This window comes from Anthonomus grandis, chromosome 18 (genome assembly GCF_022605725.1).
Source record: "Anthonomus grandis grandis chromosome 18, icAntGran1.3, whole genome shotgun sequence".
NCBI lineage: Eukaryota > Metazoa > Arthropoda > Insecta > Coleoptera > Curculionidae > Anthonomus > Anthonomus grandis.
Window position 1 is genome coordinate 8300713 of NC_065563.1, and position 13884 is coordinate 8314596.

The window sequence follows — 13884 nt, forward strand, 5'->3', positions numbered from 1 at the left end:
CTTTTACAAGTCAAATAAAATATTAGTATGTTGGGCTTTTTCGAAAATCATGTTAATATTTCTTAAGTATTTTAATAATGACTTGAGACATCTAATTCAATTTCTTTGGGGCAAATTTGTTTATTGCAATCTTCGAATTTTAATTTTTTGTTCTTTATTTTTTTTTCCATAATTTGGTAACAAGTGATTTAGCTTTTGAAACGGTAGAATCATCAGTGCTTAGGTCCTCAGGATATCATTTTGATTTTACCCTAGAATAATATACATAAAAATATAGTATTGCCAAAATTAAAAAGAAAAAATTAAAAAAATGTATTATGATAATCCAATTGATCAATAAAATGTATGTTATTATAAAGAATCTTTGTAATATCAGACATTTGATTAATTGCATTTAATTAAACAAATATAACACAATAAAATACTATATCACTTTTAAATAAGATATATATAGAATAGGATGATACATGGCATAAAACTAGTAGTCTATTTTGAGTGTATTTTTACCTTTTCCTTGGCAGAGTCAGGGAATGTGTAGCAGTTAAACAAAAACGGCTTGGATGAGAAATAGTAATTGTTGACCTAGACCCCACGGTTACTGTAGAACTATTAATCTCAGATGCAGTTATTGTTGATGATGAATGATCAGATCTGTAATTATACAAAATTTGGTGTATCAAGAATATTAATCTATTTTAATTATCCATACTTGTCTATATTAGCTTCACTGTTTGTACTATATACCATTTTGGAAGCTAAAGAAGTTTTTGCACTCTTCAGGAAAGCTACCCCTGCAGCTTTGAAGGGTAAATCACTTGGTAAATTAACTGAATTATTGGCTGCTGTATTTTTAACCAGTGCATCAGAAATCCTAGTAAAAAAATAGTTTTACATACATACCTAATTTAATAAGTATTAGGTATAAATAAAGCTTATATGAGTAACACTAATCCTTTTTTTGACAATTTTTTTATACTAGAAAAATATATTTAAAAAAAAATTACCTTTGAGGTAGAGCTGATTTTTTTAATAAAGTCTGGCTACTGATAATATTATCTTCCTTATATAAGAAATCACTTCTAAGGATGTGATCTGAACAAACAAATATGTTCTGTTTAATTGTGTTGATTTCCATTAGTGAAATCCATTGTTCCCTTTGGGCATAAGGCAATCTATGATAAGTATTTGATATTTATTCAAAAAGCAAAAAAAATTACAGTAATGAATTAATATGTGGTGCCAATTACTATATATATTATTGTAAGTTGCAATATGATAAAACAAAAAAAAATTATCGACCAAATTTTAGGGAAAGACAAAATTAACTTTATACATAGATATCAATATCTAAATAAATTTCAAAATTCTTTAAAGGCAATAAAAAATTAATAATTTCATCTATCTACCTAATGTCTATATTAAAAAAACATAACTATACATAGATAGGTACATGGGTATTAGGTATGCCTTCTTTCTGCCAAAACAACAAAAAAAATATATAAAATCCTGTAATAAAACCAGGGACAAAATTCTAGTTTTATATTTTTTATAGCCTATTGATAGATGAATATGTTCAAAAAAATATTTAGATTTAAAAATATAAATATTTTGATATTTTACGCACACTTTCACATTCAAGTTTTTATTAGGTTCTATCCCCTATTCTACGTTTATGATGATGGTTACCCCATGATGTGATGTTATGAAAGTATCGGTACTTACTTGTGAAAAGATCGGCTTGAATCACCTTTTTATCATAATGCGGCACAAACGACACAAGTTTTTCCCATCCTAGTAATTTAAAAAAACACTAAAATCTGGCCTTTTTCCTTTTGAAACCGAAAATTAAAGAAAATACACGAATCCCGAAAATAAACAAAAAGCTGTTTGACAGATGACACTACGCGTATGGCTCAGGCGCTTAAGCTTCGGTGTTGTCGCTTCAAATTTTTTAGAAGCAGTTTTAGGGATAATAATGTTAATAATTTTGTTTTTTTTTGGTTTAAGGATACTATATTTATTCTTAAAATAGGTTAATTGTAGTATTTATACTTTTTATTTTAAATTTTCCTATAAAATACAACACAAATAAGTTAAATTAACGTTATAATGGTTGTTAAAATATAGCTAAAAATTTCCTCCGTTGGAAATTTGCGTCGACTTGACAACAGAGAATAGGCAAATATGTTTGTAAACAAAACACCCCTCTTGCCCCTGTGCACATGTTGGACTCAAACAAAGTTATTGTTTACTAATTCTAGCCTTTCAATGTTCTAAGATTAAATGTTATCAGCACAGTAATATTTTCTTTTTCGTTGCCTTTATTTACGATATATAAATTCTTTTATCCTTTTGGCCCTAAAATTTTTCCACTCTTGGGGCAGAGTGAAAAACCGGACTCGTCTCCATTAAATATCCTGGTTGAGTCTTTAAGAATATCTAAGTAATTCATTTCCAAAAGATATTTATGTAATTCTCTGAACCATTTTCGAATGCTCTCTTTGGTTACAAGAGCTCATGCTTTAGTAATATTTTCAGCTTGTCTAAATGATATCTCTGGATTTCTTCTTAAAAATCCTTTGTACCATGTTTCTCCAGGCAACTTACTTTGATTAAATATTGCTTTGTTTGATCAGCTGCAATTCTCGCTACAGTATGCATCAATAATTATTTTGAGATTGGAAATCCACATTTTGCAATGTTATCACCCAGTCCTTAATCTTTTTTTCTCCTTCTTCGGTTAATAATAGAGGTGGGCCAGGTTTTTTAAGAGATTCGGAGCTTCTTCCGGCAAGTCTATCAAGAAGTGTTTGGAATTTTATAAAATCGGCTGGCCTCCCTTATTTTCATCGTTTTATTTCTTATAGCAGAAAGTGCTTTTAGCAAATCTTCGCTGCTATAGTTTTTTTTCATTTTTGAAACCTTTTTTATTATATTTTTTAAACTATTCTTTGCTACTGATTGCTTTATGCTTTTTCTGGGTGCCACTGAAAAAAAAAATCCTAAATGTTAGTGAGATCAAGTTGTTACCTAAATCTCTGTGGTCGTAAAAATAAAGATCATAACTTATTTACTTAAAAAATTATCTGAATTCGTGACCAAAATTTCCCATAAGAAAAACATGGTGGTCGCGAATTAGATCTATTTAATCCAGATTTTCGACCACTAAATTTAACAAATATATATTTAACTTTTTTACAATATTTAAATAAAAAATGGTGGTCGCAAACTTAAAAATAAACACATTATTTTATATTTTACTAATAACTGAAAACAAAAAGTCGCATTGTTGCATGAAAAAATAAATCTACTATAATAATCAATTATTTTCTAACAAGTTTCACAATTAGAAAAGAAATTACTTACTATTTTCTGTGTCTGCAACACTAGCAAATTTTACATACACGTGACTTGACTCAATGAACTCTCAACAGTGACTGTTTAAATGATTTTTAAATGCTAGACGGTTTACATCCCCACCAAAAATTTTCCGGTTTATGTTCTCTTCAAGGGTTATATGCAGCAACTTTGCTGTTTTAGATAAAAAATAGTGAATTATTTAATATTTATTTTAGATTAAAGCCAAAAGTGGACGCGAACTAGCACTGGTCGACGAACTGGTACATTGACCCTAGTCCGATGTTTTGATCAGACCGATCAACTCCGCCCATTTTTGCATTATAGCTTGTGATCAAATCTGGTTGATCGACTAATATTATCTTTTTTTCTTTCTGAGAATACCGTTTTACTTGCCAAACAGGCTCAGAGGAACATGCATTACTAGCTATCGATACAACATTATTGTCATTCCAAATACATACATATATTTTGGAAGCATTAGACATATCATAGGAGCTTTCAAATTTGCCCCTTTTAGACTTTTTTAAAATCTTTGATGATGGTATAGGACATAAACCAAGCCTATTTTCTCTAATAGTACATGTAGCTTTTACACCTCTCTGAGTGAGTACGTCTAATAATGGAAGGCTCGTAAAAAAATTATTAAAGTAAAAATGAAAATTTAAGTTTACTTTTGATGTATATAGCAAATCGTAAAATTACACCAGGGCCAAGTCTTTATAAGATTGAGCAGGCTGCTGAATAAATAAACCCTGATGTGGTTCAAACCATGCTACATAACCTAGTCTGGTTGATCCCACCCAAAATTTGTAGCCCCAGCGAATAGGTTTTCCGCGTATAAACTGCTTGGTTGGATGACGCCCATAATAGGGGACCATAGCCTCATTAATACAGTAATTTCCTTCATTCGGAGAAAATAACATAAAACGCTGATTTAAAGCATTGAAGAGATGCTTCATTTTAGAAATTTTATCAATTTTATTGAGATCGTTATTGTAGCAGCAATGAATGTTTTTCATTATATATGTAAATCTATCACGAGACATTGCGGAAACAATTAATTCGAGCAGTCTCCCAATACATAAATTGTTTTCGTGCTCTAATGTATAGCCACTAATCATCAAAATACCAATGAAGCACTGTATTTCATCAACGTTTATATCTGCAGGACGGTTATTTTGGCTGCAATAATTATTAGTATAGAGATGCAAGAGATGTAAAACATCATTATTAAAAAATAGTTTAAATAGATTCAAAGGAGAAATATTATTTGGAGGTTCGACTGGGTTTAAAAAATTAGGAAAATCGTTAAGAGCAGCATTGTTAATCCATGAAATTGATTTGGCTGGTGTTATAATCTCCCTTTGGGCTTTCCTAACATTTGAAACAAATTTGGTCTTGCCACAAAGTACTGAGAGAGAAACATCCTCGTCAGAATCCACCTCCTCTTTATCACCCCTTTTGAAGATCAGTATGACCCTGCTAACCTTAGATTTTCTGGAAAAAGCCCTTGTTCAAAACAAGTTGAAAATTAAGGTCAATGGTACAACTAGAATGTCCTTGGTGTGTCTTATTATAGCACTGTTTTATTGGTAAACGTCAACTGCCCTAGAATGTTTTAAACTGTTTATTGCTTCATTAACCTCACTTGGAGTAATATGGGACTAAGAAAAAAAGAATTGGGGCATGAAGGCATAGGAAGTGTAGAGAAGTGGATATTTGGATCTGGAATTTTTTTAATGATATTGTGAGCAATGGTGGCAAAGAAGTTGTTAAAGGTTTGAGGATCAATACAAATTAAACCACTGTTGTTACAACTATTATTAGACTCAAAATTAATTAGTTTCCACTTTACTTTGTTTTACTTTACTTTTTTTTCCACTTTACTTTGTTTGGTGAGTTGGAAATAAAAGTCTGATAAGCAATTCTTTTGGTTTCCTCTAGATGCTTCCTGTATAATCTTCTGATGTGCCGATAGGCTTTCATAGATTCTTCATTACCAAAGAAATCAGCTTTTCAAGGCTTAAGCTTGTCCTCTGTATTTTCTTTATTTTCGTGTACAAAAATAAAAACCTTGTAAGCTAACATTCAATGAAATGTCAAACTTGTCATTTTGGTACTTCAAAATAGGTCCTAGGTGTTTACACCGAAAAAAACTAAATTTAATCTACCCTGTTTGGGAAGCATCAAATTTGCTTTTCAAATTTTAGTGTGCTGCCGTTTACACTGGAAAAAATGGTCCTCATGATGTCATTTGATCCAAATATAAAATATTTGGTACCTCCGTTGTGAATGAAGCTATTGATACTAATCTTATGAAGCTGGAACGGAAAATTTAACTTATAAAAGTCCAGGTTTTCTATTTATATGGTACTCAATTTATAACTGTCTATTTTTTTACTATAAAATGTCATAACAGAAAACAATCTAAAAATACTACATTTTTTTCAACTTATTTTACCTATTACCAACTTATTTTACATGAACGTTTTTTTTTTTTTTTTTTGTATCAGGGTGGAACCTCTATTTACTCATAAAAATTAAGATTTATCTAGAAGTGAAGTATAGCGGGTTAAGGACAGAAATCAAACCTCAAGATTTGAAATTAGCCGACGTTTCGACGTTTATTTACGTCTTTTTCAAGGCTGAAAAAGATACAATTGGTACAAAATGGTGAAAGCAATAGTTATTAATATAATAGTTAAGTAACCACCAAACAAAAACACAAATAAAACGGAGAACAAAGCATAAAAGTTAAAATTAACTATTGCTTTCACCATTTTGTACCAATTGTATCTTTTTCAGCCTTGAAAAAGACGTAAATAAACGTCGAAACGTCGGCTAATTTCAAATCTTGAGGTTTGATTTCTGTCCTTAACCCGCTATACTTCACTTCTACATCTATTGGAGGGACGCTAATTTTTGTACCATTAAGATTTATCATTTTAAAGATGCTCAATTAATACCTTATCTCAATTTTTGACTGTGAAACCTCAAAAAGGATAACATAACCTAAAAATATTTAAGAGGGAGTGGAAGAGTAGCAAAGTAGTTAGTCGAGTAAACCTAATGAACGTTTTTTGAGTATAAAATGATCCCTAGATTTTTTCAGCCATTAATTGGTTTAATTCTCATTGGCCAGCATAAAAAGTTAAGTCGAAAGGGGATTCTCATCTTTTTTACTTGATTAAACCAATTTTCTGGACAAAGTACTTGGTCATGCAAAAATTAGCCTTAGAGTCTAGCAAGAGGAGTTCAGTGTCAGAAGATGAGGATCCAGCCTTGAAAAATCAACCTTTTGGAAGTAAATGGGGAATTCAAAAAGTTCAAAGGTTGATTTTCAGTAAGGCAGGCAAGCAATTATTAAAAAATGAAGTGGGTGGCCTTGGCAAAAAAAAGCATTAACATTGTTTTTAACATTTAGGTGCACTGGAGCCATACAGAGCCATGGTAGTCGCACATATATAGGCACCTATTTGTAGAGTTCTGAAGAAGTTCACTTTATTATATGAAAATCCAATAGAATTTACTCTGATTAAGTTAACAAAATAATCCTATTGGGGTTTCATATAATTTCAGTTGATTTCTTTATGGGCAACTTGTGTATCTTGACAGCATTTTTTCCTGCTGTTTTCTTAAGATTGTGTTATCCAGAACTACAATCTTAAGAAACAGCGCATATATTTTAATACTGGCTTAATTAAGGGAAATCAAACAGAGTTTGTTATCCCTTAACTATACTAGTATTGCAAAACAAACTTGGGTCAAGATATGAAAAGGGGAACTGATATCTTTAACTGTATGATGTGGTTAGAGACAACAAATTTTCATGGATTGACCATGTTTTTATTGAAACTTTGGATGTCTCTACCTATCTCAGATAAAGATGCACCTATATGGGTGCCTCGGACCTTTTAAGGGGTTTAATATTTAATGAGAACATTAACCCTGCTCGTATAGCTGTCTGGCACACAACAGAAGCATCAGCCCCAGCAGCCGGCCCGAACTCCCCAGCAACCACAACAGAGTGGAATCAATTTTAGACAGGTAAGCACCATTTCGTATTTATTTATTTATGGGATGTCTCCATTCTAACAAAATTACAAAATAAATTATATCTTAACACTAAATGTATATAATTATTATGCCATCAACAAATATATTATTAAGATGAATATAACTAATTCTAAGCATAAGTTATTGTTTAGAATTTGTGTATGTGTTAAGTAACCCAAGTCTGATGATGGCAAGAACACTTGCCGAAATGCATCACTCCTGAAATCAGAGGATTAGCATTTTTTTTGTGGAGAAAAGACTTCCCTTTAACTCTTCAATAAATATTTTCACGACAAATTAGTGGATTTCTGATGAGTAATGTAAGGTTAGAAACGTCACTTTGAAAGGATTTGGATAGTAAGGAAATTTTTGGTTGGGGCATTTTTTTTTTGCTATAATAACTATTTTTGTGATTACAATATTTTTAAAAGCAATACATACAAAAAAGTATTTTCGCATGATTTAATATATGAACGTTTCTTGTGTCTGGAAAATTTTTGAGTTAGAGGCAATTTTGTCATCCAAGGTCCAAGAGACACCAAATTTAAGGGTAAAAATAATTTGCTGACCAAAAATCAAAATGTGCTACCAAAGCTATTTATCATCAAAAACTATGCGAAATTGATAAATGATGTTACTATACATATTAGTGCTTGGGCCGTTTCCAATAGATTGTGCTTAAATAAGTCCAAAACTCAAAATATAAATTTTTCCCTTCGGGACGTTGATTCCCAGCAACAATCTTTAGGTGTGTCTGTGGATTTTCTGGGTGTTAGATTGGATAGTGGTTTGACGTGGCAAGGTCACATAGATGAATTGTCAACCAAATTATCAAGGTGTACTTTCCTGATTCGCAATTTGTCTGGGTCTGTCTCCTCAGGTATTCTCAGGACAGCTTACTTTGGATATTTTCACTCTCTAATGACGTATAACTTACTAAATTGGGGTCATTCAGCACATATGCCCAGGATTTTTGCATTGCAACGTTGATGTCTGCGAGTGATTGCGCAGATTGGATACAGGGATTGTTATAGGGTCCACTTCAGGCTTCTGAGAGTTCTCACCTTACCAAGCGCCTTCATACTTCTGTGCCTTGTATTCATTAGGAAAAACCTACCCAGGTTTGCGACTCATGCTAGCACTCACAGTCATGACACCAGAAATAGTGGCTCCTTGGTGGCACCATTTAGGAGACTCTAGCGTACCCGTAATGGCGTGTCTTATTATGGAATTAAGTTCTTTAATGTCCTGCCGGTCTCCGTTAAGGATTTGCCTCTTAATGCTTATAAGACAAAGGTAAAACATTTTTTAGTCACCAATGCTTTTTATTCATTTGAGGGATTCCTGAGCTCAAATTTCAGTGCTATTGCATAGGCTGGGTCTCTTGACTTTTAGTGTTAAGTGTTTTTAAGCATTACTTTTTAGGCTTATATGTGTTTTATTTTTGTTCTTAGGTAAAACGAATTTTACAGTTTAATACTTTTATTTGGAGTTATATTTTTGACTGACTTGTGTAAAAGCTTTATACTTTTTGGCATGAATAAATAAATAAATAAATACCAGAAAATAATCAAAATAGCACCCTTCTAAGGGGTAGTTTGTTCTTGTCAATTTCTAATAAAAATGTGCTACCAAAACTATTTACCGCCGGAAACTATTCAAAATCGATAGCTGATGTTACTATACATATAAGTGCTTGCTACCAAAAAATAATCGAAATAGCACCCCTCTAAGGGGTAGTTTGTGTTTGTCAGTTTCTAATAAAAACGTGCTACCAAAGCTATTTACCGACAGAAACTGTTCAAACTTAATATCTGAAATCAGTATATGTATGACAGCCTGGTACCAAAAAATAATTGAAGTAGCACCTCTCTAAGGGGTAGTTTGTTCTTGACAATTATTACTATAAACGTGCTACTAAAGTAACCTACAGTCGGAAACTATTCAAACTTGGTATCTGTTATAATATGTATAAATGCTCTCTACCAGAATATCATAATAGGAGTTGCACGCCACCAGGGAATGGTTTATCTTTGACAATTTTCATTAGCTACCTAAACTATAAAACTTGCTTCTGGGGAAGGGACTATTTAATCATGATTTTTAATTTTTGTTGTTGGGCATTAGAAAATTTGAAGAAGTAAAATAAATGCAATATAAACTTTCTGGTACGTAATTTATAATATATTAACATTTCCTGGTATAACATGTATTTTATTCGTTATGCGAGTATTAAAACTAACTAATTATATTTATTAATCCTGGCATGTTGAACAGATAAGTTGTTTGGGCTTTTGTTGAAGACCTATGCAGTTGTGGTGGTACCAATGATAGCATTTCATACACAAGATCATCTCTTCAAAAATATTGGAACACTTAGCTGCGCCAATATGACAGAAACCGGCCATATCCTCATCCCAATAATTAACTGATACACACTGTAGAAATTGTAATGATGTCATCAGAGATTTTCCGCTTAGGTGAGGTAGTTGGTTGTTTTCCTTTATGATAATGTTTCCTTTAAAGCCTGCTGTACCTTTCTCTACTATATTTTTATCATAAGCAAAGGTACGGAAATTTGAAGTTGTAGTGTAAAATAAATCAGTCAATTGTTTTTTAATCTGAATTCTGTAATTGTTACTTTCTCCAGATTGATGGTATGCTAAAACCTTGGGAGATCCGGTAATGATGTCACAGTCATATGAGTTATACTGAACAGGTAAATCTGTTGGCCGGTAGAGATTCCAATTTTTGGATAAACTTATGTGCTTTTGTTGATGAACGAACTGTAGTACTTCCATGATGAAGAAAAATTCATTGCGATATACTATATCACTTCTTATACTATTTAAGCATAGTATAGTATTGAACTTTTTCAGTACCACTATCAAAACAAAATGTTCATTTTTACAAACCGAAATTAATAAAATATCCTTCTGGTAAAGTCCAAATTTTAGAAAATAATTTGCAGCAGTCTTGAAACTATTATTATCTGATTCTAAGAAATTAACTAAATATCCTTCGACTGGAAATATATCAACCGATGCTTTTATCTTTTTTTCGTTTACTAGAAAAGCTAAATAAACATCAATTATCACATCTGACAAATAAAGGTCTTTGAAGTTTACACCTCCTTCATCTTTCACAAGACATTCTAAATCTTTAGGATATATCTGTCTACCATAGATGATGCACTGTTTATTATTCTCAAATTTAAATGTTTTTGTAACATTCAAATCTGAAGCCATTTCCTCAAAATCTGACTCGTCACCGTCGCTGGGAAAAGATGTTTGCCTCTCCATCGATCGTTCTTCTGGGATGGGACTGATGGAAGAAGCTTCTCTAAACATATTCATTTTGTTCTCATAAAAACGTTTTACAAATTTTGAAGGAGTCGACGAGAAAGGAGCCAGAAAACGTTTTTTAGAAACACCCGTTGGTGTTACCGTTGGAATGAGGATGGTAGTTCCAAGAGTACTGTCTGAATTTGCATAGTTTATTTCAGCATCTTTAGCAGCTTCAACCACTGTCACAGATTACCTAAACCAGATGCGTCGGCATCTTTCAAGTTCGTAACCCAAGCGGCGTACAAAGGCGCGGCTCCAGTCAAAGCGAGGCCTTTACCGGTAGCGGATCATTTCCACCATTGGTCATAGACTTTCTTTATTTTTTAACACGCATTTTTTTTGCACCAGTTGTTCAGTTTCAAAAAAAACTATCTATTAATAAATATTTATTTTATTATAAATGGTTAAGAATTCGAATTTTTTTATTAGTTTTTTTTAAAGATTTCAAATCTCTGTTAGCATACTTTAAAGCATAAAATATCCTAAGTCTTATAAATAACTTTACAATATATAATCGAGGGAAATTATTACAGGGATGATTAAATTTTATTAAACTCATAACATTTAAATATTTATGAGAAATGCCAGGTTTAGTAGATATTTGATCAAACATTGAAATAAATTTTTTTTCTAATTCATAAATAAAACATACAAATTTCTCGCTAGGTGTTTTCAAACTACCAAAAATATTAGTTTCGGTGTTGCTATATGCCTTTAGTTTAGTTAATAAATTTGAAGCATCAAGGTTTCTGGATTCTTCTGAAAAACTGACACAAATGGGACATTTATGAATATTTAAAGCTTTTTTAATTAAGTAACCACAGACATATTTAAAAGCATTTTGTGTGGTTAAACTGTGTCCTCTATAATCACAATCAGAAACAGTTATTGCCTTACATATTTGAGATGACTGCGTAGGCATCCCTTTTCTTAAATTTTCATTTGAAACGTTTTTTAGCTCAGCTAGAAGCACGCCTAAATCGTCCTCACAGTTCGTATATTCAGAGTGTAAAAAATTCTGACAAAATATTTTTTTATGGGCTCTTTGAAACTGAATTGGGGTTGGATGCAATTCCCTCCTTGTTGCCTTATATTTCCGAAATAATTTTCAAGACAGTCTTGATTTATTTTTCTGGTTTTTAGGTAGCTAAATCCGCAATTTGAAAGGCGCTGCCATAAGACTTTCAATCCATAGATATAGATAGATATCATCCAACACGAACGAAATTTACACTTTTTTGTCAAATTTTTTCCTTTATTATTGCATATTTCAAGGTTTTTCAAAAATAGCCACATGTGATTTAAAAACTCAACTTGATAATCAAGACCCTGATATGCATTTTTAAATTTATTCGGGTGGGACGTATTTGTAGAATTAAACAAATCAAACAAAGTATTAAATTTATCTATAATTTCAATTGTAGGTAAAGCATCTACAGGAAGTGCTCCTAAAGTCATATATGTATTCATTCCACTCGAAACACTATGACTTAAAACTTGAGAGGACAGTTTTACCTTCATCTTTTCAAAGTTATTAGGATATATGTAGGAATTAGTAAGTTTCGGAGCACACCTATACACTTGCTGGCTATCTTTTTCATAAAATTGTTCGACAAACTTCCAAGACGTTACTTTGTTGCCAAAATGAAAATTATTTTCGGCTAAATTATTTTTAGTAGCCTTTAATAAATGTGGAGGATCAAAAATGTAAACTAATTTCAAATCGCCCAATTGAAATTCAGGATTTCCTTCGTTGACCTTTAGCATTCTAGAAAGATGTATAATTTAGAGCCCATATCAGTTACTAAGCCTTGGATAAATAAACCAGCATCTGATAACTTTTTAACGCATTTAGTTAATATTTTTAAAATATCTGAAGCTTTAAGTTGGGAGTTTACAAAAAAATAAGCCAGTGGTTGCTTCCAGTTATTAAAAAGTCCGCGAACCATAATAGCAGCAACATTTTGTGCTATGATATTATTGTCATTTTTTCCAATATCCTCCAAGGCTACAATTTCATCTTTTGCTAAATTAAAATAAAGATAGGACATTAAAGATGTTTCATCAATACATCTGGTACAATACTTATCAAGTTCAGACAGTTTTAACTTTAATAGCAAGAGGATTGAATGTCTGTTCGTTTAGTCTGGTTTTGAAACAATACTTTGTGTCATTTTTTCCAGAGTATGTTTAGTAGGTAAATTTAATATTTTTGAGAGAAATCTATATGCTTTTGGCCCCAAGAAATACAAAACTAAAGCAAACTGTTTATAACTATCTGGATATCGTTTAGCTTTACCTACTTTATGCTGTAATTTAGCTTGAACTTTTATTATTTCAGATAGAGTTTTATTTAAAAAGCTGTCACATCATTTAATAAAACTATCGAGTTTCGGTTTAATCGCTTTAGCCTGCTCAAATTGCTCTTTTTGTTTTAATATATTTCTTTTTAAACCTCTGACTTGGTATCGCAACTTCAGCTTTCTTGGGCTATTGACACTCAATGCAGATGAAGTTTGTGTTCCTATGCTTGTAATGTAATTGATGGGCGTATCTTTAGTGCCTGTCACATCTAAAAAATTATTAGCTCTAATACTATTTAAAACTAAATAAATTAAATATGTTTACCTTAAAGGATCATTTGGAAGACCAAAAAAGGTTACTTCTGTGTTCACAGAAGAACAGCATCTACTTATGCACTTATAACTCGTCATAGTTAAAAAAAATATATTTGCGCTCGCACTATGCCACTTGCGCAGTGTCACGGGTACCGAAGCAAGCGTGAAACTAAAATAATTATGCTCCCATACTATTCGATCCGACTTTCAGCAGACGAAAATAGTGGGGAAGGCAGACCATGCCGCCAGGCTTACATTCGCATCTGGTTTAGGTAATCTGTGCCACTGTCACCTTCTGGGGAGCTCTTTCCTTCCTGATCTGGAACAATAAACAAAGTTAAGTGTTAAGAGATAATTTCTTATTATAGGTACGTACTTGTGTCCTCTGTTCCTCCTGATGATTGTAGATAATTTTACATTTTTCTGAGAATTAGTTATGTTACCAACAGACAGACGGGCTGCCTCAATGTGGTGGCAGTTTCTCTTTCCCTTACAGGTACAAG

The 13884-nt window shown here is 32.0% G+C and overlaps 1 protein-coding gene across 2 annotated transcripts in view; it reads left to right on the forward strand.

Moving 5' to 3' along the window:
* LOC126746868 (double-stranded RNA-specific editase Adar) overlaps nt 1-13884 on the forward strand; it is a 65337-nt gene that overhangs the window by 5209 nt on the left and 46244 nt on the right. The window contains exons 3-4 of one of the 2 annotated variants that reach the window (XM_050455261.1): nt 6785-6810; nt 7321-7407. In XM_050455261.1, the coding sequence (XP_050311218.1) occupies nt 6808-6810; nt 7321-7407 (90 nt within the window). In that variant the 5' untranslated portion in view covers nt 6785-6807. The remainder of the gene's footprint in view (nt 1-6784; nt 6811-7320; nt 7408-13884) is intronic. The other variant, XM_050455260.1, reaches the window with a different exon arrangement.